The sequence below is a fragment of the Vipera ursinii genome, assembly GCF_947247035.1.
Source record: "Vipera ursinii genome assembly, chromosome: 1".
Lineage (NCBI taxonomy): Eukaryota > Metazoa > Chordata > Lepidosauria > Squamata > Viperidae > Vipera > Vipera ursinii.
The window spans coordinates 34,355,600-34,383,276 of NC_139512.1; the positions used below are offsets into that span (position 1 = coordinate 34,355,600).

Sequence of the window (27,677 nt, forward strand, 5' to 3'; positions counted from 1 at the left end):
TTCAGGGGGTGGTAGTTGACAAAACGGGGCCCTTGTCATACATTGTAGAGGTGGAGGGAGGCCGCCAGGTCAGGTGACACATAGACCAATTGAGGAAGCGTGCTCCTGAGAAGCCACAAACCAACCAACCCCAGCAACCATCAACAATGGGTCCAGGGAAGGAGGATCTCACAGTCATCGAACAGTTGCCAAGGAGTTTTGGCAGGGCTGAGCAACAACAGGTACAGGCCCACCACGACAATGTGGTCGTTAGGGCCCAGGGCCAGGACTCAACTAATGACTCTGCTGACCAAGCTGGTGAGCAAAATATGAGACAGTCATTCAGGACTCATAGGCCACCTGCGCATCTAGAGGACTATGTAAGGTCATGAGGGTGAGGGTCACGTGTTGTCTCAAATGAAGTAACCAGTGCAACAGTGTATTCATTTTTTTGTGTTGTTGTTTATTGTTTGTTCTTCTGGGGGAAGGGGTGTTATGTATATAGATGTATATAGTTGGGTGATCATATTAGCAGTGGCCACTGACACCACCAGGTGGCGCTATAGTGCAACAGGATTGGCTGGCCCACAGACGGCGGGAAATTCAGTTAAAGGGATTGGCCTGGGGTGTACCTGGCCAGGTCTATAAGGGGTCAGGCAGCCCTATTGTTCCAGTTCAGTCTGACCACAAATAAAGAGCTGATATGCTGCACTCATCTGACTGGCATCTTTCCATGCGGTCCACGCAGTCCAAAACCCACTACACAATAGTTCCCATCCCTCCAAATGTTTTAGTCTTGTATTTTTAGTCTCACAGCCATCTATTTCAAGCCTGCCGTTCTTATATCAGCTTTATAAACAGAGATAATGTGCATTCACATTTTACTCTCTTTGCTATACTGAACCACTTTAAAGGGCATACGGGATAACTCAGAATCTCTACCAAGGCACTCATCAGACAAACGGGGCTTAAATCCTCCCTAACAAATTAATTAGATAAAATATCTCAGATAAATCTCTCCCTAATTCACACAAAGATAAAGTGATGGAGTGAGGAAGTACAAGCAGACTTTCAAGATTGTCTTACTACAGATGTTCCAATAAAAGTAGTTTTAGATCTCTGTGGCATGAGTTTCTTGGACTGGCCTACTTTACAGAGTGGAGAAACACTTTGTTTCTCCCAAGGTCAATTCATGCATTAGTCTCTCATATATTGTAAAGACCCCTTAATCAGGTATTCTGGCACACTCATTCACTGTATTATATTACATATCTGGCATGATTTAAACAAAGGATTTGTTGTAGAGAATAGAAGAAAGATACACCTGCTCTTATATTTTCTTGTTCCTTATATTATCCTTCTTAGCAGTTCAATCTTGTGTCTTATCTGACTTTTTGGAAACCTGCCTGTTCATTCACCATCCCCTTCTCCATGTGTGGCTTTATTTTTCTTTTTAAGTGCAGTTATTCAATGGTTTGCATTTTCTTTGGCACAATCTTTCTTTGGTATATGTGTAACAATTTGTTCCAATTCCTACATTTTTTTTCCTTATTTGTTGTCATACAGCTGCCATCAGTTTAATTGCTTGCAGCTTTAAATAGTTCAGCAGGTATGTCAGCGTAATATGAGTTACAGAGATAGATATAGAGATAAAGATAGATAGATAAAGATAGATAGATAGAGATAGAGATAGACAGACAGATTTAACATGCTAGGAAGTATCCAGAAAGAGGGGAATGTAAAAAAAGTTAAAAAAAAAGTTTACAGGTACTATTTAAAAAAGCTTATTTTAAAATCATTATTAAAACATGACTCCTGGAGTACAGGTAGTTCTTGACATATGACTGTTTATCAATCATTCAAAGTTATGATGGTGCAAAAGAGAGACTTATGACCAGTCTTTGTACATTTGTGACTGTTGCAGCATCCTCGGGGCATGATCAAAATTTGGGTGCCTGACAACCAGCATTTATTATCAGGACCCAAGAATGAGATGTGGAAACTTCTTAAGAGTAGTTTTCTTTATTGTTTACTTTTACTTCTTGATTTCCTCTGTTTATTCACTGGGGGTCCTTTCTTGCTTGTTTAGCCTATTCAGTCATTTTATGTCGTTCTGTTTTTTCCAAGGCATTCATCCTCCTTTTTCTTGCTATGTGTTTTTAAGCACCTACTGCTCCAAACCCATTTTCACAAACACTCTTGTCAGGGCAGGTCAAATAAGTCATTAATAAAAACGTGGGAAGAGTCCAGGACTTGATCTTGTGATAGTGCTCAATATCTCACTTCAGTCTGACAAGCAACACTAATAACATCTTAAGCCACCTACTTATCTACTTAATTGTCATGCCATCCAATCCACACACAACTAGCTCCACTGTCTTTTAATATCTCTGATCTTTCACTCAGTAGCAAAAAGGATCTTGATCTACCATGTCAGGGAAGGCTGTGTATGATCCAATAACTCTGACACTTGTACCGTTCACATATACAGAAAAAGGATTGGAAGAATCTATAGCTGCAGCACAGAAGCTAAATTGTCCAAACTGAAAGCAACAATAAGGTACACTGGATTAAAATGGGGATTTAATGGTGAGATTGAAGCCATAAATTAGAATAATCAAATACTATTTAATCCCTTAGGGAATGTATATGCTTAGTGGGAAGAATTTTTTTTCAATATAAAGAATATTCCAAGATTATTTTTTTTAAAGTAAATAGGAAGATACCTTCACAGATGGGTGAGTTGAAGAGAGGCTTCATATGCAAATTCTTGTAGTGTTTAATAGTAGCATATGCAAACTTTGCATAAATATGGAAATTTCCAGTGTTAAATCATTAAGAATATCCTAGTGGGTCTAGTAGATCTGCCCAGTGCCTAAAACTGAGGCGTCCTTGAAAATGAATCAAAGACTCTCATAGTCACGGTACCTATAGTCAGAGAGATTTATGGATTGCTTTTAGGCTACTGACCTCTCTACCTCGTGATCAAAAGGGCCACAGAAACAGAGAAGTTGATAAATGAGGAAAGAAAAACAGAGCTTCCAGTGGAGTTCCCAGCTAGTCCCTAACCCTAGGCTACCTTTTACTTGAGACTTGTTGGAAACATGTGAAATTCAAATACGTTTCTGTCCTGATCAACATTCAGCTGAAAGCCTGAAAGCTGTAAAGCAAGGGTGTCCAGTCTTGGCAACTTTAAAACTTGTGGATTTCAACTCCCAGAATGCTGGCTGGGGAATTCTGGGAATTGAAATCCACAAGTTTTAAAGTCGCCAAGGTTGGACACCCCTGCTATAGAGTCTTCAACTCCTCTAAGCCACACCATCAAAATGTAAAGCTGCTTTCCTGAAAGCAACCATTCTTTCTGCAGCCTGTTTATACTCTTATTTTATTTTTGCTGCCAAATGTACCTGCAGCAAATGCACTTCCAAATCAGAGAATGTATAGTCATCTGCCAGAAATAGATGCTAAGCCACTCATCCATCTGAACCAACCCTGAATACTTGTCTATATTGAGACTCTGATCTCAATAGCTTCTTGGGGCTTCAAAGGAAGAAAGATCTTTCCTATTACCTTCCTCTGACTCCTTCAAAATAGAGAATACTTGAGGCCTTTTGCATGGCAAACATGTCTCCACCACTGAACTTTGGCCCCATCATCTACCACCTAGTCCTCTAAACATCACAACTGATATTCTTGTACAGCATTCAAAATGTAAAAGCTCATTAACTTCAATGCAAGCATTGCCAAGAGCAAATAACCTGTTGCTGCAGGGTTGTTTGCTGTCACAATGAGAAGGTGGCTGGATCCACTAAGACAGCAATTCTCAATACAAAAGGCCCCAAGGTAATATACTCTCTTATGCAAAAATGATAAATTGGTATTTTACAATGAAACGAAGCTTTAAATTGTTGAATCAGGAAAAAAGACTTTACAAGACACCAAGCTTTTGTTCCACTTAAATAGTGAGAATTCTACAGCAGGGCTTATAACCTACTTGTTAAATGTAACACAATACAGAAAATAAATAGGTACTCCCATGAAACTTTTCTAACTGCTTCTTAATGTGCCAAACCCTGGTGTCTACTCATGCAATTGTGACTTTGCTGTTTTTATTGCACATCCTCTGGGTTTTTTTCCAGAAAGCAGAAAAAACCTGAATGATTGTCTCAACAGCAGAGTTACAATTCACATCAATGCTCAATTGCTTCCTTTAAGTGAAATTGGAGCACTTTGAACAAATGAATCACATAGAATGGAATGGAATGGAATAGAATAGAAACGAAACTGGAAGGGACCTTGGAGGTCTTCTAATCCAGCCCCCCGCTCAAGCAGGAGAACCATTTCAGACAAGTGACTGTCTAGCCTCTTTAAAATCTCCAGTGATGGAGTGCCCACGATTTCTGGAGGCAAGCTGTTCCACTGGTTAATTGTCCTCACTGTCAGAAAGTTTCTCCTTAATTCCAGGATGATTCTCTTTGATCAGTTTCCAACCATTGTTTCTTGTCCTGCCGTCTGGTGCTTTGGGGCAGCCCCTCAAATACTGGAACACTGCTAACATATCCCCCCTATTTCTTCTTTTCTTTAGACTAGCCAAACCCAGGTCCCGCAGCCGTTCTTTGAATGTTTTAGTCTCCAGGCCTTTGATCATCTTAGTTGCTCTTCTCTGAATTTTTTTCCAAACTCTCAACATCTTTTTTGTGATATGGTGACCAAAATTGGCTGCAGTATTCCAGATGTGGTCTTACTAGGGTTTTATAAAGGGTTTTATAAATAGTTTTGAGTATTTTTATATAATTATCTTTCTTATTATCTTATATAACTTTATATTACAAAAATAACATCCAAAACCAAATACATCTTTGAAAATTTTTAGCACCCTCTACTTGCAACTCTGCAGCCTTCCAAATCTGTTTGTTGGCAACTCTTTAAATAATATAGGAGCATTACTACCCTACTGTTGGGGTCACCACAAGCGAAGGGCGAACCTCTAGCTAACTGGGACTAATTTGCTCAGCATGCTCTTTGAATTCTTCCACATTTAGGAAGGTTTCTGTTCTTCTGGAAAGCCTTTTCAGAGATTGCAGACAGCTGAATGGGGCAAATGGGGTGGGATGAAAATGAATGTGATGAATTTTTCTATCACACCAAGTAGGAGTTGCACAGCCCTTTGCCCAGGATGTTCCAACTCTGGTATGGAGCCAAAAGAGCCTCGTGTCTTGAATGTTAAGCTTAACATAATTTCATTGAGTTGTAATATTAACTTGTGATAAAAGGTCCATTGGAATCAGATTATATATTTTAGAACCGATTGACTCTGGGCCATCAAGTTGGTGTCAATTCTTAGTGACCGCTTAGATCAAGATCCCCCAAAGTGGTCAATTTTGATCCCAAGGGTTGATGGGACTATCCAAGAGGTCAATGAATGGCTGGGGATCATTAGGGGGTCAGTAAATATCAGGCGGTATGTGTGTGTGTGTCAATAGATGATCAGAAAATCATGGAAGGGTGATTGGAGCTATTAGTCTTTTGGGATCTCTATAGAGGGCCACATCATATAGGGCCCTGGTGGCGCAGTGGTTAAGTATAGTATTGCAGGCAAACTCTGCCAACAGCCTTGAGTTCGATCCTGATGGGGCTCAAGGCTCATCCTTCTGAGGTCAATAAAATGAAGACCAAGATTGTTGGTGGCAAAATGCTGATGTTGCAAACCACCCAGAGAGAACTATGGGGCAGTATATGTCTAAATACAAAAACTACCATTCCCTTGTCCTGAAGGTAGCTAGTGCCACAACAGCATTACCCAGATTTGTATGATCAGCAGTCAGCAAGAGTGGTTGATGAAGTGATTTTCTCTATGATCATTTTTCCCGAATCTGGTCCTTCAGGTTTTCCAGCAGTGCACCCATCACCGCTGTCACATCCACTTGTGGTCTTATTCTCTTTCAACTTTAGAATTAGGGTAGCTCAATTCTAAAACTTGTAGCCTCGCTCCAATGCGTGGTACAGCATCTACTTAGCTTATTCTTGTGTGTGTTCTCTCTTTCATTAACTTCCTAAGCTGAAGGAAGAGGAGAGCAAATCTGTTTCTGGATAATAGCTACAAACATGTACAGCCTCTAGTATTCATGGTTCCCCCAAGAAACAGATTGTGTACTTGCTGTACTTCTTACAAATGTATTTGAACCAACCAATCTGAGATAGCAATAACTCCAGTGCCATTTTTATAGCCTTAAATGTTTCATTTAACAAACCCAGTGGCTGCTTCAATTGAAAGATTAGAAAAGGATGTAATATAAAAGGCAGCAATTTGATAATTTTCATATATACCTTTACTTGGTTCAGATAGTCCTTGACTTACGACCAGTTGCTTAGCAACTGTTATGACAGACCTACCTGAGGGCTACTTATGACCCAGATTCTAAGTTCCAATAATGAGGCCTCCCTGCACTCATGTGACTGAACTTTGGGTGCTCGGCAACCAGCATTTACTTCCTGTTTTCAGCAAAATTGTGTCCATAGTGAACCACTGATTCACTCAAAAACAGCAGCGTTCACTTATTGACTGCCATATTTATTTAATGACTACTGCAAAAAAGGTTGTCATGTTTTATGACTGTCACAACGTAGGATTTACAATGGGTAGGCTCAAGGACTACTTATATGCTATATGTCAGGGGTCTTCAAATTTGGCTCTTTTATGACTTGTGGACTTCAACTCCCAGAATTCCTCAGTCAGACATGCTGTCTGAGGAATTCTGGCAGTTGAAGTCCACAAGTCATAAAAGGGCCAAGTTTGAAGACCTCTGCTACATGCTAAAGTTGTTTTCATGTTCCATACAAATTTTACTATGTCTATAAAAGTCACCTAAGGTTAATTTTTTGTTTTTAAGAAAAAATTACCCCTTAATTTGGGATAAAATTGGGGTGACTGGAGCCGAGCCTTTACTGGCCAGATGCCCTTCCTAACTCCAACATGGAGTTCACAGCAGGTATTTTCTCTTTGTGCCCTGAGAAACAACTGCTGCTACCTACGATTGAACTCTCAACTTTCCAAGTGGGAGGGAAACGTCTTCACCATTAGGCCACCACACCACTCATTTATGTAGTGTAAAAACACATGGTTTCTTCAAATAAGAATATAACTCTTACAAATAGTGATTAATGTTCATTACAGTTTCCATCAAATGAGTTCTCACGTTTCTCCGCCTCATATTAGGAAATATCATTGCTTCTGCTCCTCTTTGGGAACTTTAACAATAATTGTTTGCAGTAAGAATTTATCGAATTGTCAGGATGTGGATTATCACAACAGTCAAGAATAGGACAGTTCTACAAGAGACAGATTGCTGAAACTGGGTATATTCATGATCCAAAATACCACAATTACCAAAAAAGCCTGAAAAACAGTATGGTATTATAGTTAAATGTGGATTTCATAGAGCCAACACTGTAGGAAACCATGCAATATAGAGAACTGGGACCAGCAACAAAAAATAATGAGGGAAACATACAACAGAAAAATAAAGATTTTCCATTTACTTATTCCATCCAGCATAGATTGAATTCTTTCAATGGGGAGTCCTGGAAGCAACTAGATATGTGAAAAGCAAGCTTATAAACAACACACAGAGCTGTAAAAGTCTCTTTAACTCATTATTGTCTCTTATCAGCCTTCCTCAGCCTAGTACCTTTCAGATATTTTTACATGGATTCCTAGGATTCCCAATGAGTGCAATTTTCACCACTACTTCTTGAGAACTGTTACAATTCCAACATATCTGCTATACAATGGATGTGTGTCCACATAAGTCTGCCCCCTACCTTACTTTGAGATGTCAAAGTTTTGAACCAGTGAGGGAGATAGTTCAAAAATTAGATAGATTAGATAGACTGAGGGACGGATAGACAGACAGACAGACAGAGACATAAACAGACAGACACAGGATCTAGAAAGTTCTCTTTGCAAATCACATCTTCTCTCTGAAACACATACTGGTAAGACTTTGGACTTGCAATCACAAGAACCTAAGCATTTTAGCATTCCTCTGGGGCATACAACAAATATCTCTTCTCACTCCAGCGCAGATCTAGCTGGGCATCCTGATAAATAGAAATTTTGGAATAGATAATTAAGGTCAGCCCAAATTTGTTAACTTGTCACTATAGAAATAATAGAACTACAGTACAGTTGGGAGGTCTGACAGGATTAGGCAATGGTCTTTGAAAACATGCAGAATCTACTATGTAAGCGGACATAGATGGAACGATTTGAAATCTTAATTTTGAAAAATAAAATAAAAATATTTGTGAACATAAAGAGATATTCGGACCAACCTTCCCAATTACATTTTTGAAACCATGGCTCTTCAGCAAGGCATTTCACGATAAGTAACCCTAAGCAACCCTGAATGGTAGCACATCAAACTGATTATAATTCTGTTACAAATGGATTTTATTAATTTTAACACTTGATAAATCATTCAGTACTTTTGGAAAGGAAGTGGCATGTAATCTAAAATAGAGAAGGAACGAAGTGAAGCAGACTGGGTTGGAATCCCCAAGGGAAAATCTCTAAGTTCCAGAAGGTGATATAAACCAGCTATGATCCATTCGTTTTAGAAGAAGGAGGCTTTTAAAGATATATACCATAGCATTATATCAGTGCCTTGATCTTTCATTAATGTCATGTCAGCAAACATGGAAATAATAGAAAAAATTATTATAGAGAATTTCAGGGGGGGAAATCTTGAACCTGAAAATTGACAATTCAAAGAAAAGAATCCCTGAATTGTTATTTTTCAGTGGCTAAGCAGCTTTATAATTCTAAGAATGTTAATTACCACAGGTGTACTAAACAGAAAAAAATAAGCAAAATGTAAAAGAAAAAACATGAAAAATATTATTTACAACAGCATTATTATAATACCTTAAAAAAACCCTCTCCAATGCGAAATGTTTTATCAGTTCAAAGGCTATACAGTATTTTATTATATTTGCAAATGTAACATTATACATCATAAAATATTGGAGAGGGAGGGAGAAGACCCATATCAACCATCAATGAGAATTTAACATAAACTGATAAAAACTATATCATTGTTTCTCAATTTGGTGCCCTCCAAATGTTATGGGACTACAACTCCCAAAATATGTAGTCATGGTGGCTGAGAATTTTGAGAATTGAAGCTCCAACAAATCTGGAATACAACAGGTTGCAGGAGGATGGTCTAAATAATGTAATAATATACACGCCAATATAAATTTAGATGAGAATATGAATGTAAACATTCATTAATATACAACATGCATAGACATATACTGACCTTCTATTTCAGAACTGTAGCTTTTGCAGTAATTGTGCTTTACCATCCACAGAGGCATCAATCTAACAGGCACTGTTGATGTATAGTCCCTCTCTTTTGTAAGAATACATGCAGCCAGGGAATTCCTGTACATTCCTCCCACCCACCCACCCACCCACCCCGTGTAGAAATGAAAGCAAGCTATGCAGTCTCAGTGCCCAGCAGATTGTGCCTAGAAGTGCATTGCTTCTAGGGAGTAGAACATCACACGAGATACTGGGTTTCAACTAGCTACCTCCCATACTGGAGCTAATAAAATTGAAATTCTGCTCTTCATTAATAATAGCAACACTTAGCTGTATAACTAGGTGCATGTCTTTTCTACATTTTAAAAAATATAGACTTGGAGGAAGGGCTATATCTCTCTTATAACTTCCCCTGCACCCTTTGCTGTTTTAATTAATGTTAAAATTCCAAATTTTATAAACCCCTTTTATGCAGTGAGCTCTTAATCTAACAAAACGATTGACTTGTATTTGATGTGCAAGAATACCGACATCTTGTTAGACTGATGGAAAGGAGAATTTAAATTAAAATGTTTTAGCTAAAAGCTATCTAAAATGGGGAAAATTGCCAAGATAATAATTTAACATCTTCCATTAAAAAAAAGTGCAGAGAAAACCTGGGTACTGTTTTACCCCAGAGCAAGAGCCACAGAACAATCAATCTAGTTTCCTGAGCTCAAGACATCTTTAGATTTCTCCCCCTACTCCAAGAAGCAGATCTCTCTTGAATCTGATCTACCAATGCTGCAACAAAACTACTGGATTTTAAAAAGAGGGAACTTTTTTTTCTTCCTATTAGAGAATTACACATAGTCAAAGAGACTACTAATTCATTGATTTAATTTCACTTTCAATGTGATATAAGACCAATGTTTTCTCTCTCTCCACAGTTACCCTCCATGCACAGCATTCGTTACAGGGTCTTCTGATCTCTGCCTGGTTAGCAGAAGACATGAAAGGCAGAGATAAGACCAGATTCACCTGCATCAAAAAAATGTACACTTCCTGAATATGTTGAAGACTTCATAGCTATGTAGTCATAATTGGCAAGAGGTTCCTTTCACTGCTTCTGCTGAAAGTGAGGAGATGTGGGGTAACAGTCCCACATGAGCCAGTCACACGCAAACCAGTGGGTGCAATATCCCACTATCACTGTAACTGTCGTTATTAACAAGAAAGAAGCAGTAAAAATTTCACAAAACTTATTTAAAAATCCCTGAAATGTGTATGCAACAGGCTGTTTGCCTGAATTACCACTGTAACTACTACTGAACATGTATGTACAATGTTGCAAGAAGTTCTGTATTATATATGGAATCATATATATTGCTTCCTCCATTCCCTTCATTCTAGATTACAGATGTTTAATTACTGCATTTCAGTCTAATCAAAATATAATATTCAAGTAATAAGATTTTCTAATGGAGCGGGGAGGCAGGGAAAATGAGAAATTTACTGTTGTATTACACAACTACATTTAAAAATTAAATAAAACAAATGTAAAATTCTGGTGCATATACAATACATTGGTTAAGATTTCTAAAACTAGGGTTTTGCTGGTTTTTTTTTAAAAAAAGAAGTATCACTTTTTTGTGATACTATAGTTATGCACAATAATTTATACCTAGTAAGAAATAAAATTTTCCATCTTCCACAAAATATATATAACTATAACATTCACATTGCTAGTTTAAGAAAACAAAATGTGAGTTTTACATATTATGTAGCAAACTTTGTGGACCCTTCTAAATCAATACATGAAGCCTTGATTAAATAATGCTTGAATAACAAATCTGGTTTGTCCCATACAAAACATCAGATTTTTTTTTAAAAAAAAAAAACTAAAAGCTAAATAAGTTTTCCCATTTCACAATGGAACAATTACAAGCATAGTTTAGTTACAGGGGGGAAAATCTACAATATGATAGTAATGAAACAATGAGAAAATATACATAAGTTATCGTCCTCATAGAGGGATTCTGTGTCAATTTCCACAGGGGAATGAGCCAAAACTCAACCTTTTTCTGATCATATTGTTTAGTAAATTCACAGAAGAGAGCAATGCAACATATTAGTATTCAGAGCTAAGCCACATGATTATTAGATTCATCATTTAATTGTACCACTTGAGGCTGGACCAGTGATTAAATGTTAACAATGTCGTAATGAAAATATGATTTAATTCATTTGTGTTCAAGGAATAGTTATCTAATGAACTTTTGCCTTGTTTGGCTTTGTTCTTGCAAATCCTGAATGGTATACAGGTGAAGTTTCTGCTCACGAGAGAGATTTCTGTTCAGTTACTGTGACCTCCTAAGCCCAGTTCCTCCTCCTCATCTCTCATTCTATTCAGGAGGTCCCTGGGTCCAGTTTGGAGAAGGAGACAAGGAAAACCAACTTCTATGGATTACTTACTATTAGCACATTAAAAGCAACCCTTGCTTTATATACATGTGTTTTTCAATAGGATTAAACAGCTTTAGGGTCACTAGAAGAGGTTAGTAATGTCATTTCAGAAGATGGAAAGTTGTTTATATGTTACAGAAATGAACAGGGATGAAAGAAATGAACTGTAAATTTGTTTTAAGAAACCTACATATCAATGTAAAAAAAAGTGCAAACATTGTTGTAACTTGTTTAAAAGACAGTAATTTAGACTAAGAAATTTGGATCACTGGTTTTTGGCAAACTGAGCATCAATGCAATAGCTGTTCCAGATATACAAAAGTGGGGAATACATCTAATTTTGTTTTGGTTTTAGTATGACCCCTAGATGGGTTATGGGTTATGCCTTAGCATGATGTGCTAGCCCAACCATTATAGTTGGCTCAATCCATCCGTGACCAAGGAAATTAAGTAGAATGTGTGCATGCGACAATGTACAAAGATGTGCATAAGCTCATATATTTTTGGATACAAAAATATGGGGGAGCTTATGAACATTTAATTTCCGCTGCAGTCTAAAATGGTACAACCCAACAACACTCACATCACATAAAGTAATTATTATACATTTTAGCTCATAGCTAACATAGATTTCAGGCAGTCCACTCCAGCTGCTCTATCTTATTCTATGTTTTTTTGTTAACTGAATATAAAATATTTACATATTTTTCAGATTTTATAAAATTGCACACTGCCTATCATTGTAGCTAGATTTAAAAAATCATCTCCACCCACCCAAAAGGACTGGATGCTATACCAAGTTTACCTTATAACATAGTTAAAATATGCCAATTCTTTATCAAAACATCTGAAAGTGTTTTAACAAACACTCTGCTTCACCTAAAGAGAATAAATTTGTTTTTTTTAACCTGGCACCCTCCAGATGATTCCTACATGTCTAAACAGCATAAATAAAGACTAAAATATCAACACATCCTCAAATGCCAAGTTGGAGAAGCATGAACTGGTATTTAAAATACACAAAATATCCATTTTCCAGAGCTGATAATTTGAATCAGATTTCATAAACATAAAGCAGTATTACTGGAAGTTAAATTGGGGGGGGGCAGGAATATGGGTTTTGCCATATGCATCTTAGGGCTTTTCCACTTCTCTGTCCTATATTAGACCAGCTGTTTGTCATTCTTTATAAAGGATTTATTCTATATTGATTCTTAGACTTGTCTATGGCTTCTCCTCTTACAGACAGAGAATGATTTCCTTAATGGTTATGCCTAGACCAGGCTCACCCATCTCAAACATTTCTGGCATTTTTCTGGCACTTGCTCTGATGTCATTTGCAACATTTAACTATTAATTGGTAAATCGGTGAGTTAATCCTAGTTGACAAAGGCAAGCCCTAACATAAGCTGTGAGTGAAGGAAACATTTTTTGCAGCTGTTAATTGTTAGACCACTTTCTAGGGGTAAATTATTTCATACACTGTCTTCAGGAACTCAAAATGTAACTGTAGCTACAAGTTCATTTTTATCTGATTTGTGCATTTGAGTTGAGAAGATACCAAAGTCAATGTGGGGGAAAATATTGCTGCATGCCTAATTAAAATACTAACTTAACTTTCAATTGTTAGAACTGATTAAAACCCCCAACATCTGTGCATCTTTCAGAAGAATGGACCTCACATGCTGTCAAAGCCAAATGTCTAGAGTCATCTGAGGAGAGCCATGGGTTGGGTAGAAATGGAATAAAATGTATGACTGGAAGATTATATGCCAACAAGCATTTTAAGTACTGATACACTCTATTTTGTGTTTGTGACTACTGCTACTAAGATCTCATCCAGACCAACCATTAACCATGGAAAGCTAAGATATAGCTTCCACTCACCTTAATAGAACATGAAGTCCCCAATGCAGCTGTCTAAAAGCACCTCAAATTAGAACAAGCTGTTGCTTTGTCTTAAACCCCTGGATATCCAAATCAAGTCACTTATTTTGCTACTCCCCTAGAGATGATAATGCAAGTCCACTGAATGGCAAAGTATATGCATATATAGAATCAAAGCAAGGTTACACACTGCACATTCCCTTTTGCACTAAATAAAAAGGTTCATTATTATAATAATAAAAATCACAATTAATATCAGCGAGCTTTCTAAGGAGGAATTGAATATAAGAACAGAGTTAGGGACACAGGAAAAATCTGTTTTCTATCCTGGATATCACATCCCTCCTATCATTAGTTTCAAATAATCTACTAAACCACCTAACACAGCTTTCCCCACAGTTTGCCTCCAAGTATTGGGACTACTGGAGGACATCACTTTGGAGAGGATTAATCAGCACAGACACAATACTTTTCTTAACAGAAAACTCACTCATTAAAAAAGAATAAAATAAAAGGTTACCTTATCAACAATGATTATATCATAAAAATAAGTTTAAATCAAACAAGGGCATATAGAAATGCATACTATTATCTTACTACAGAGTATATTTTAGAAATGCCCCTGTCAGGAGGTAACTTGTGAGCATGATGAGGGGCCAGGTTGGCTAATCAAAGTTTACAGAGAGGGATGTAGACGGTTCAAGAAGTCACCGATGCTTTAAAACTTGATGGTGTTGAAAACTGAGAGCGTGTTCCAGGAGTTGCAGAAATTGGATTGGTGGTTGGTTGGGAAGATTGAGGAGAAAGTTAAGGCAAATACAGAACAGGAACGTATTTGCCTATATTTGTGATCTGTCCTCTCTCTTTCTCTCCCTTTTTTTTGGTAATAGCTGCTTGTCCACAGAGTTATGATGCAGATGGCTGTCTGAAGTTTTGCTAATACCTGATATTTCAGATAACATAGTAGTCAAACATAATCTTGTTCTAAGCTACCTGAGTTTTTCATGAAGCAGATGAATATCTGACATCCAAAACTGAAGTAGCCTGGAATAGAAGAAAAGGATGGTAGCGGTAAGCAACATTTAAAAAAAAATTTTTTTTATATGCACGTGCACATATCCCTTTTATTTCATTTCATTTCTGGTTTAAGAAAGAAGAACAAACACTGAAAGAAAGGAAAACCCACAGATAGTTATGTAGAGCAATGAATTACTAAGTCTCTCCTCAGATTCTATTATTGACCAGTTATATGGAACATTTTTGTCAAATATTATGGCTTCCTGTGTTAAAAAATTACAGTGGGACAAAAAAGTATTTAGTCAGCCACCAATTGTGCAAGTTCTCCCACTTAAAAAGATGAGAGAGGCCTTTAATTTTCATCATAGGTATACCTCAACTATGAGAGACAAAATGGGGGGAAAGAATCCAGGAAATCACATTGTAGGATTTCTAACGAATTTATTTGCAAATTATGGTGGAAAATAAATATTTGGTCAATAACAAAAGTTCATCTCAATACTTTGTTATATACTCTTTGTTGGCAATGACAGAGGTCAAACGTTTTCTGTAAGTCTTCACAAGGTTTGCACACACTGTTGCTGGTATTTTGGCCCATTCCTCCATGCAGATCTCCTCTAGAGCAGTGATGTTTTGAGGCTGTCGCTGGGCAACACAGACTTTCAACTCCCTCCAAAGGTTTTCTATGGGGTTGAGATCTGGAGACTGGCTAGGCCACTCCAGGACCTTGGAATGCTTCTTACGAAGCCACTCCTTTGTTGCCCGGGAAGTGTGTTTGGGATCATTGTCATGCTGAAAGACCCATCCACGTTTCATCTTCAATGCCCTTGCTGATGGAAGGAGGTTTTCACTCAAAATCTCACGATACATGGCCCCATTCATTCTTTCCTTTACATGGATCTGTCATCCTGATCCCTTTGCAGAAAAACAGCCCCGAAGCATGATGTTTCCACCCCCATGCTTCACAGTAGGTATGGTGTTCTTTGGATGCAACTCAGCATTCTTTCTCCTCCAAACACGACGAGTTAAGTTTTTACCAAAAAGTTCTACTTTGGTTTCATCTGACCATATGACATTCTCCCAATCCTGTTCTGGATCATCCAAATGCTCTCTAGCAAACTTCAGACAGGCCCGGACATGTACCAGCTTAAGCAGGGGGACACGTCTGGCACTGCAGGATTTGAGTCCCTGGCAGCATAGTTTGTTACTGATGGTAGCCTTTGTTACTTTGGTCCCAGCTCTCTGCAGATCATTCACTAGGTCCCCCCATGTGGTTCTGGGATTTTTGCTCACTGTTCTTGTGATCATTTTGACCCCACGTGGTGAGATCTTGCGTGGAGCCCCAGAACAAGGGAGATTATCAGTGGTCGTGTATGTCTTCCATTTTCTAATAATTGCTCCCACAGTTGATTTCTTCATACCAAGCTGCTTGCCTATTGCAAATTCAGTCTTCCCAGCATGGTGCAGCTCTACAATTTTGTTTCTGGTGTCCTTTGACAGCTCTTTGGTCTTGGCCATAGTGGAGTTTGGAGTGTGACTGTTTGAGGTTATGGACTGGTGTCTTTTATACTAATAACAAGTTCAACCAGGTGCCATTCATACAGGTAACGAGTGGAGGACAGAGAAGCCTCTTAAATAAGAAGTTACAGGTCTGTGAGAGCCAGAAATCTTGCTTGTTTGTAGGTGACCAAATACTTATTTTACTGAGGAATGTACAAATTAATTCATTAGAAATCCTACAATGTGATTTCCTGGATTCTTTCCCCCCATTTTGTCTCTCATAGTTGAGGTATACCTATGATGAAAATTACAGGCCTCTCTCATCTTTTTAAGTGGGAGAACTTGCACAACTGGTGGCTGACTAAATACTTTTTTGTCCCACTGTATTATTGATTACTTCAGACCCTCCTAATTTCACTGTCTACGTTTGTGAAGATTCCAACTTCAACTGTTAAGGGATGATATCCATTTCCAAACAGCATGGTTATATAGTACAGTTATCCAAAAGCTAACCAAGGAGTTGATGCTACCAAAATAAATGCATATTGCTCTCAAATAACACCCCCCCCCCAAAAAAAACCCTACTACTACCTCATCTTCTTCTTCAGATACTTTAATATTATTATCCGGGGATTTGACGGGTTTCTGTGTACTGGTTCCATTTGTCTCGGCCTTCCCATGCTCAGCTTCCCACTCCTGTAGGACTTCGTCTATGTTAAAGCGCCGCCGATAATTTACGAAAAAGTTTTTCACTTGCACCACAGACTTGTTTCCAATTACATCAGAGATGGCTTGAAAATCTCGACCGTATTTCCTGATTGCTACAAAAGAAAATATATCTATCAGTACCATTTCTGAAGCTCAGAGGACAAACTATATAACCTTCAAACTAATACTACAAATTCCTAATACTAAGGAATCCTGTTCAGAGTAGCATGCATTTTCACAACATGCAGGGTAGGTTAGACTGAGTGGCCTAAGATCATCCAATAGACAGGGCTGTAAGACTTTAGCCTAGATCTCCCAGTGACCTTGAATGGGATGTCAGAATAAAATTTGATGAGCACATATTTGCATCAACAGTACTGCAAAAAAAAAATGCATGCTGGAGATGCTGTAGGGAATTTATTGACAGACCAAATGAACCTCATTGAGATGGAATGGGTATACTATTTAGAGTTTCAAAGTCAACAACTAAATTTAAGGGATACATCAAGGGTCACACTATTTCTAAACCAATTACAGGTTTATAGAAGAGTGGTAAATCTTGGCTTTCTTAAGTTTCTGCTTCAATGTGGTTATGTATTTATTATTTTATCAAATATGTCCACCAATCTCATGGAAGACAATTCTAGGCAGCATACAATAAAATCAACAATTTACACTTACGGTATCATAAAACCAATTAAATCAATTACATTAGTTACTAAAACTATGTTTGAAAATATTTGATATTTTGTATGGCCAAATTTAGATTCAGCTATATTTCCTTTTAATTTTTCTTATCCCATACTTTCAGATTTTTTCTCCTTATTAATTCTTTCTTCTTTTGTGTATTTTGCTTGTCACTGCTTCTTCCAAAGAGTAAATTCTCTGATAGTTATAAATTAATTTAAGGCCATCCAATTTAATATCAAGTTTTCAGGATTGCTTCACTTTTAAAAGATTGTTGCTGGATTTTAATTTGTTTTTAACATTGTTCACCAGCTAGGCTTTTAAATTAACAACAACAACAACAACAAAGTTGGAAGGTACCTTGGAGGCCATCTAGTCCAACCCCCTGGTAAGGCTGGAAACCCTATACCATTTCAGACAAATGACTGTCCAGTCTCTTCTTAAAAACTTCCAGTGTTGGAGCATTCACAGCCTGCTTCAAGAAGTTGGTATAGGATTTCCTGCCTGAGCAGGGGTTGGACTAGATGACCTCCAAGGTCTTCTTCTTCTTCTTCTTCTTCTTCTTCTTCTTCTTCTTCTTCTTCTTCTTCTTCTTCTTCTTCTTCTTCTTCTTCTTCTTCTTCTTCTATTATTAATCGTACAGAGCCAGATGTTCTGACTGGATTTGGCATTTTTGTCTACCTATCGAGTCCTTACCAAGGACCTGGGATAGGCAGATGTGGATGTTTGATGGTATTATAGATATCGTCGCAGGATGGAAGCAGTTCCTATTAAGGCCACCTTTGCAATTGACTAATGGCGAATTTCTCAATGCCAATGGTGTTCAAGTGGTGCTCCAATTGTTTTGGGATTGCACCCAAGGCGCCTATTACTGTTGGTACTACCCTTGCTTGCCTTTGCCACAGTCTTTCTATTTCTATTTGTAGTTCTTTGTATTTTGTTATCTTCTCCAGTTCTTTCTTGTCTATTCTGCTGTCTTCAGGCACTGCCACATCCACTATCCAGACTTTTTTGTCTTTCTTATCGACAATTGTTAAGTCTGGGATGTTATGTTGCAGGTGCTTGTCTGTTTGAATTCTGAAGTCCCAGAGCAGTTTAACTTCATCATTTTCTATGACTTTCTCTATTTTATGATCCCACCTGTTCTTGCTTACAGGCAAATGATATTTCTTGCAGATCTTCCAATGCACCATCGTTGCTACTTTGTCATGCCACTGCTTGTACTCAGTCTGTGCGATCCTCTTGCAGCAGCTTACCAGGTGGTCCACTGTTTCTTCAGTTTCTTTGCATAGGTGGCACTTACTGTCTGTTGCTGTCTTCTCAATTTTGACTTTGTATGCATTTGTCCTTAAGGCTTGGTCTTGTGCAGCCAGAATTAGTCCCTCGGTCTCTTTCTTCAACTTTCCTGCTCTTCGCCATTGCCAGGTCTTGTTATTTTCTGCTTTTCCAGCTATTTTTTTAATGTACTGGCCATATAGTGCTTTGTCTTCCCATGCCTCTATTCTGTTCTTCATTTGGTGTTTCTTGTAGGCCAGTTTGGTCTCTCCAGTAGTCAGTAAGCCTTCCTGATATACTAATTTCAGTGCATCTTCATCATTGTCCCTCAGATATTCTTCCAAAGCCATTTTTTTTTCTTCAAGCATCTGATGTACTTGCAGCATTCCACGTCCACCTATTTGCCTTGGTAGACAGAGTCTGTCAATGTCACTGCGTGGATGAAGGGCATGATTCATTGTCATTATTTTTCTGGTTTTCCTATCCATTGCTTTTAGTTCTGCTTGAGTCCAGTCCACTATTCCAGCTCTGTATCTAATGACTGGAATTGCCCAGGTGTTGATTGACTTCACAGTATTTCCTCCATTGAGTTTGGACTTTAAGATCTTCTTCACTCTCTTGATGTATTCACCTCTAATCTTTTTCTTGACTTCAATGTGCTTGATGTTGTCAGCTTGAAGGATACCGAAGTATTTGTAGTAATCTTCCTCATCCAGACTCTTAATGTTATTTTCGTGGGGCATCTTTATTCTTTCAGTTTTCATTATTTTTCCTTGTTTGAGAGTAAGTGTGGCACATTTGTCCAAGCCAAACTCTATTGCAATATCTTGGCTATATATACGGACAGTGTTCAGCAGCGATTCTATTTCAGATGATGTTTTTCCATACAACTTCAGATCATCCAAGTTAAGGAGGTGGGATAGATGTTTTTGATGTTTGATAGCCATGTCCTGTGTTATTCAGTATTGTTGACGGAGGAAACGGTGCAATAACGAATAGTAGTGGTGATAATGAATCTCCTTGAAATATTCCTCTCTTGATATTAACCTCTCCCAGTCTTTCACCATTGACCTGCAACTGTGTCTTCCATTGTGCCATCCATCTTTGCACAAATTTTCTGATGTTTCTACTGACCCTTGTTATTGCTGGCTCTTGATTATCCAGTCATGTGGCAGAGAGTCCAATGCCTTTTTGTAGTCAATCCATGCCACATTCAGGCTGGTCTTCCTTTTCTTGTAGTTTTCCAAGATCATTTTTTTAAAATTCCATTTATATCCCGCCCTTCTCCGAAGACTCAGGGCAGCTTACAAGCTTAGCAGTAGTCTTCATTCTATGTATATGCCTGCTTATTAGGGCTTTCATACACCCCCCAAGCGACATTATTACAAAGTTAGCTTAATTGCCCCCAACAGTCTGGGTCCTCATTTTACCTACCTCAGAAGGATGGAAGGCTGCTGTTGTACTCCATCAGCCACCACACCAGTTAGCAATTTGAAAGTTGTTGGTAAGCAGGTAATTGGCCTGTAGTTGCCCCTTTTGCTGGATTTTTCATTATTAGGTAGGTTTTTCCAGTTGTTAGCCACTTTTCAATTTCTCCTCCTTGTAGTATATTGTTGAACTGCTTGGCAATGAGTGGGTATATGTTAGATGTTTCAACCAAAACCCATGCAGTTCATCTTCACCTGCTGCTGACCAATTTTTGATCTTTCTTGCTCTTTTTCTACCATTTTTGTTGTTATTACTAGTTCTTTCATTTCAACTTCTGTTTTATTTGCATCCACTTCTTTTAACCAAGTCACATCCTTGTTGTGTTTCTTTGGGTTATCCCATATCTGCTTCCAGAACTGCACTGTTTCTTCCTTGTCAGGTACTGACTGATTCATTATAGTTTCTCCATTGATGGATTGGTAGAAACGTTTCTGATTGGATTGAAATTGGAGGTTCTGCCTATAATTTGCAATTTGAGCTTCGTATCTACGGATTTTCCTGGCTATAGCTGTTATTTGCTGCTTTATTATTTCCAGTGCTTCCTTGGTCTTCCTTGTTTCTAAGTGGCATTTCTTGATTAGGTATTCTTTGGTCTTCTTGTTCTTCAGCTTCTTTTCTTTCATCTGTTCTAGCTTGCTTGCATGTGATCTTAACTTGCTGATCTTATTTTCTAGTCTAACCTTCCATTTTTGTGGTGCACTGTTTGTTTGTTTTTCTTCTTTGTTGATTTTGCATCCCAGGTATTCAGTTATAACTGCAGCTGTGCTGTACATTAGTTGGTTTGTTTCTTGCAGTGAATTGGTGCTTAGATTTGATATTGCAGTATTTGCATCTTTTAATGCTTGTGCTAGCTGTTTCTTTGGAAAAAGCTTCAATGCAGGCAGCCTTATTCTGTTGTTTTTGTGCTGTTCTAGATGCTCAGTTATTCTCTGTTTCAATTCTTTTATTTCTTGAGTTAGAGGGCTTTGTTCTTCCTGAGGAACAGGTGCCTGGTTTCCAAATGAGAACAGTTATATATCTCTGCTGGATTCCTTCATTGCCAACTCCCCCTGGGTTGCCTCTACATTCTAAATTACTTCTGGCAAGGCTTTCATTTCTTTGCCCTGGGTAAACCTTTGCAGTTCATCCAATTCTGTCTCTGGGAATACTTTATTTTGTATTATAAATCAGCGTTGATCTGCTAGTCTCTGTTCTGTTATTTCTGATTCTGGATGTTGTTCTTTCCAGAACTGGTGCATTCATTTTAGATATCCTCTTCTTGTTGGACTTGATCTGTAATAACAGATCATTATTTCTTTGTTTTCAATCACTGTGTATTTGCGATGGGTAAACATCTTTTCTTCCAGTAATTCTGCAGCTGCTGGCCCTGGTTGCTCAGCCAACAGTCCTGAGTCCTGTAACCCATTTTTCACCAGATATCCAGGAACTCCAACATCTAGCGCAGACCTTGTTAATCCGGGCAACATCCGAGCTAGTATGGCATTCTAAAATTTACATCTCACCATATTTTTTATGGGAGAGACACTCTTTGTCTGACTCCTCTGATGAGACCTGTCCAGTATAGTTGTTGTTGTTGTTGTTTTATTATTATTATTATTGGAATCACAGATGGGTATAAAAACAGCATCACTAGCTAAAGAACAGAAATTAGGTTTCAAAAGACTTGCCACCTCTGCCTAACAAGCCAGTTATGACCCCTCTCAAATATGCTCAGTCCCCTGGGCATACAAGTTTGATAAATAAATAAATGAATGCTAATGACTGATCCCACAGGAACTCCAAGCCATATTTCTATGTTAATAAATATGGTTCCACAACCTGACAAAAGCAGAAACAAGGATGTCTTCTTGTAAGCACATCCTTCTAAGTATGCCTGCAGTGGCTGAAATTGAGCACATTTTGCATACAGTGCAAGTGCATATAGAAATAAACTATTCCTATGTTTAAAATATGCACACTGCACACACACACACACACACACACACACGCACGCACACACACACACATACACACACCATGAGGAGTGCAAGACATGAATAAGACTACCATGTCCAGTATATAATTCTACCCACTTCAACCAACAATCATGACTTGGAATATGAGGAACTGGGTCAGTCATCAGCTGGCACACGGGAAACCATCACTGCAAAAATGAATGAGTCTGGCTGCCCTAGAGTAAATGCAGTTCAGTTATCAAATGTTAGCATCAACCCTAAGACATGAGTCAAAAGCAGAAATTTTAGGAATTATTTCACTGGCCAATGAGGAAATGCTCCATCAGAAATCAAAATACAGGGTCATCTTCCCTACAGACAAGAATGTATTTGCAATGCCATACCTTGCACTGCAAGAAGCTGTTCATCTGTGGTCCAGCGTGCATTAAATTTCAATGTTACCTAAGCGTCATGAAACATAAACAAAATAATTTACTTAGATAATAGATGTGCTTTTAAAGCTCAGCCCCCAAACTGTATACAAATGAAACAGTAAATAAATTGCTTGAGCAGTCATTTCTTAAATAAAGCCTGCATTATTCTCAGCATGTATTTTTTTAAAAAAAATCTCTTTTCAAGTGAAATTATAGAGGTAGTTCATTGTTTAGTTAACAACATTTAATTTATAACAGCAGAAAGAAAAAAGGGGATAAAAGGAGCGGTCAGTGCTTTTAGCACAAGGTTAGCTACAAGAGTCCATGCATGGGATCGCTTTGTCAACCAAGTCAAAATTTAAGGGCACTTGGATTGTGACTTTTCGTATCTTCCTGATCGTGAACTGTGCACTTCTTCTCATCCTAACTCCTATACTGGAGCTAGAAAAGGAACCAAGATAATTTCCGAAACTGAAAGACCTCTGCAACCCAATGTGATTATAGGGATAAATGGCAAATTTGATCAGCTTGAGGTGCCCTTCTATAAACTTCAGAAGAAGGGGGAAAAACATAATTTCTCATTAGCACACATACTTACCTCTGATAACTTATATTGCTCTATTCCCCCTTCAAGTTTCTCTTTCAGAGAGCTGTTTGTTTGTTTGATATTTTGAATCTGAAAAGAAAGGTTCCTCTTTCAGTATGGATAATACACAAAGTTTGAGTAAAATTTGATCTAATCTCAAAAATTCTCTAAAACATTATCGATTCCCCCAACAATCATTTAAACAAGAGCCCCCATTCTTCCATGAACTACAGTTCCCTCTCCCACTAAGATTGGGCTCTTGTCCTTTTTTCCCGTCCCCCTCAAATATCCAATAACTCAGTAGCTGAGAAGTAATAATGGGAAATAGGCTCTTTCATTCTTAGCCTCTTTGGGGACTTTCTAATGTTGATACTTGTAAAAAACAAGATACAAAGTTGGATGGTTTCCCAACAGAACCCTTACATTTTTTAAATGATCGTGTTCCTATTGCTTACCTATGTCTTCCTTTTCAACACCAAGGCATTTGAAAAACAACAATCCAAATTCACCCTCTGAACTGCAGCCACTCATTATTTTTATTTTGTGAAGATGCCTAAGGAGTTGTTGTTTTTTTCCTAATGTCTGATCATAATAAAAGCTATCTATCTACCTGCCAATGGAACATATGACACTGGTGATACTGTAGGTTGAAGTTGTGTTTTGCAATCCACAGTTTTCCATTTAAATGTCTTTTAAAATTAAAATAATCTTTTAAAATGTCAAGCAGAAGAGAATATGTGGTAAATGTAAAAGGAACTGATCATTGTTACATGGATATGGTTAAGTGGATGCCCATGGGACCAAACAATGACCTGTGCAGTAATCTTCTAACCAATAGAGGAAATAGAAGAATAAAAGCTAGCTGCATAGAAGTGGGTAAGGCAGAGGAAATATATTCTAATATTTTATACTTGAATGTGTAAAATTAGAATTTAGATGGAAATCAATAAAATAATTGACTACTGATATAAAAGTTCTCAGAAACTAGAAAGTCCAAAGTATGGAGAAACATGGAAACTGATTTATGGAAATCCGTAATGACTCCTGAGTAAGATGCAGGAAGTTGGCAATTCATCTTGCTGCACTGTAAATAGAAAGCCAAGTTGAAATAATTCTCCTCTAAAATGTACTGCAACTGACAGCTTGTTAATCAGGTCTCATCCTGATGCAAAACATCTCACCCAAGCTATAAATCCTCCCAGGGAGCTGTGAAGTTGAGATTGTTTAAAATATGTATCAGATGATTAAAAAGAAGCCTCGTTCTGTTGCCAGGAGAAAACACATACCTGTCGCTTGATGGAGACAAGCTCCATATCCAGTTGCCTGAGCAAAGTGGTGGCAGCGGTTGCGTTGGCAGACACAGCTTCCACGTCTTCCTGAGAGAGAAACATTCCTTTGGGAGGTTTCCTCTTGGCCCTGTTCTTAGCAGCCTGGGTACTGTGCTTTTCTTTCTTTACCTGAGGTATTGTTTCCACGGGAGGAATCTGCAAAGGAGAGATCTACCATATGTAAGCCTGATATCTGAACCACAAGCTATCCACAACTACTGCCACTTCCAAACATACCCGAAGCCTGAGGTAGATAGTCTTAAGTGTACTATTTTTCTAAGATCCGGTATTACGAAAGCCAAGTACAAAATGGACACACTGTCTTGCTTCACCTTTATACTAAACTTGCACACTTCCCCATCCTAAGTGGATAGAGTCAGCATTTTCAGAATTTAATGGGTAAAATAGGCATCTAATTTTAATCTTCCCTGAACACAGAAGCCATATGATCTTGAATATGAGTTCTTGAAGCTTTACGGCATCCATTTTGCCCCTCAAAGTCTTTCAAAAAGGTCAGCTTGCAAAGTAGGCCTGTCCAATCCAAAGGCATCATGGCATCATTCTTCTGGCTTGCCACAGGCCAAAAATCTTTGAAAATCATGTAAGACTGTCTGTACATTGAGCTGTGGGACAGCTTGTTGGTGCTGCCCAAGTATTTTTCTGCTAAAGTAACAACAACACTGGAAGGATACAGACACAAGAGCACAAAATGCACCCATATTGTTAAAATGAAGTAAGATGAAGTCTGCTAAGTATCTTCCTTAAATTCTATTACTGAATAGAGAAGGTAAATGTACTAAGCCAAAACTACACATAATACAATGGCTTCAACATACATGAGAAACACTCTTTACCAAAGACTACCATCCTTACTCCACATCTGGAGAAAAGGACTCAATACCCCATCTAGGGCTAGAGTGACAACATCCACTACACGTTCCAGGCATGCCACTGAAAGCCAACGAAAGCACTCTTTCCAAGCTCAGACCATCAGCACCTCAGTTTAATAGTGTATCAGAAATAAAAGAAGATATCTCAGTTGAGCGTGGGGGTGGTTGAACTAGAAAAAAAAATCTAAAAATTATGTTAGATATGCAATTTCGTGTGTGTCAGCCAGAGGGGAAGAAAAAGAAACTAATTTAAGACAAAACATGAAGGGTCAGATGATTGCAGGCTAATCCTTAAAGCTCATTCCTTTTTATATGCAGCACTGCAAAATTGACGGATAAAGATTTTTGCATGGCTATGAAATCTGCCCTAGAAAAGGTCTTTTGGGGACAAGTATGAAACATAAAGAATGAATCTGAGACACTGTTTTAGATTCCTGCAAAGGAACACTTGGATCTGCCTGCCACTCCGCTAGCAATGTAATTTTTAAAATTTCTTCTGAATCTTTTGATAACACTAAGGACATGTCTGCAAAATGAATGTGAAAAGACCCTTAAAAAGTTCGCTGTTAAGGGAAAGCCATAACTGCTTCTGCCTTTCTTCAAATGAAAACAGCAAAGCATATAGGAATCAAACAACAACTACAGAACCTTCCTACTCCAAGGAAAACCACCTCCAACCTCAACAGGAAATTGTATATACAGAATTCCCAGAAGGTTCTGCCTCTTCCAATAAGAAGGGGAGGCACATGAGCTTCACCTTAGTTTGACAAGTCCATTCTACCCTAAAAAGTCATGGTGCCTCAGAGGCCTGCTTGCTTCCCCTCTGTCTGTTTCCATGTCTGCTCAGTGATAAACATGTTTTATTACAGTGTGTACCTTGAAGGAATACTAGTCACTTTTAATCATCATTTGATCTTAAATCAGTGGCTTAAATCAGCTTTCAATCTTGATGCTAGCCTTTGGTTTGAAAACAAACTTGATCTAGCATTAATTAGGATTTTGCTAGTTTTAGCATCAAGTGCTGAAGAGAGAATCCTCAGTAATGGACTGGGCATACATGAGAGAGGCATTCAGAGAAGGGCTGGCCGAAAACATGAAAAGAAACACTTCCCAAGACAGTTTCCCTCAACCAGAGTTAAAATATATAATCAAGCTCCTTGTCTTCCTTCGACATGATCCTATGCCCACACTGATTCACTGAAGCATATTCAAAGCCACATGCAGCATTTATCTAGCACTTATGTTGAAAAACTGACTTCACATATTGCACTAAGCTGTAATAAATGGGTTTATCTGGTTTAGGTTTAGTATGTTAAGATGAACTTTGTAACTGCAGTTTATTCAAGACATTATATGTACATACTGTGTACTTGTCCAGGCAGTCTCTGAGACTTGGATATAACTGAATGGAAGGAAAACATAATGTAATATGCAAAACAAACAATGTATGAGGGGGGAGACAGATGGCTTTATAAGGACATGTATGTTTTCCCTATAAAAAGATCCCAGATTCCTCCCTGGCACTTCCCAGCAAAGGCTTAGCCAAAAAATCTTAGCTACTATTAGCAGAAAATAACTTAATCTATATAGGTCAATAACATAATAGGGATTAAGGGAAGTTTTATATATTACTGTGCTTTTAATACTGCTGCACTGAAACATCAAAGCATCCACAACACCTCTCACCAGCTTACAAGTGATAAGAGTTCATCACTCTATAGCACAGGTGTCAAACTCGATCACGGCACGTGATGTATTGTGACGTATCATGACATGTTTTGCATTTGTAGAGCTGGAGTGGGCGTGGCCTGTGTATGGCGCATCTGGCCCGCAGGCTGCCAATTTGACTCCCCTATAGTATGGAATAAATTAAATTGCAGTTTTAGCTTCTAAGCTATGGAAGAGACTCCTAGTTCTTAGCTGTCACATTTCAACACAAAGATAGGTGGTCACCATTCATGTTTTTAACCTTTCTGTAAATTTGAAAATTTAGAAAAACACTGTAATTTTTTTGACACCACAATCAATAAATGGCTGGCAGATGCAAGCCAACTTTGCAGGCATCTGGCAATATGTTTTTGACAGAAACATGCCACTAGAGATGGTTTGAGAAGATATTTCTCATTACATACTGTAAATGGAAAATGGCAAAAACACATGTGACCACAGAACAGTGCCTAGACCAGGGGTC

General features: G+C 38.1%; 1 protein-coding gene across 2 annotated transcripts in view; it reads right to left on the minus strand.

Moving 5' to 3' along the window:
• Positions 1-9,466: 9,466 nt before the first annotated feature.
• Positions 9,467-27,677, minus strand: part of RCOR1 (REST corepressor 1) — a 161,249-nt gene continuing 143,038 nt past the window's right edge. The window contains exons 8-12 of one of the 2 annotated variants that reach the window (XM_083360256.1): positions 24,555-24,752; positions 23,281-23,358; positions 22,653-22,710; positions 16,748-16,977; positions 9,467-14,683 (exon numbers count right to left, since the gene is read on the minus strand). In XM_083360256.1, coding sequence (XP_083216382.1) covers positions 14,642-14,683; positions 16,748-16,977; positions 22,653-22,710; positions 23,281-23,358; positions 24,555-24,752 — 606 coding nt within the window. In that variant the 3' untranslated portion in view covers positions 9,467-14,641. Of the gene's footprint in view, positions 14,684-16,747; positions 16,978-22,652; positions 22,711-23,280; positions 23,359-24,554; positions 24,768-27,677 lie in introns of both variants that reach the window. The other variant, XM_083360255.1, reaches the window with a different exon arrangement.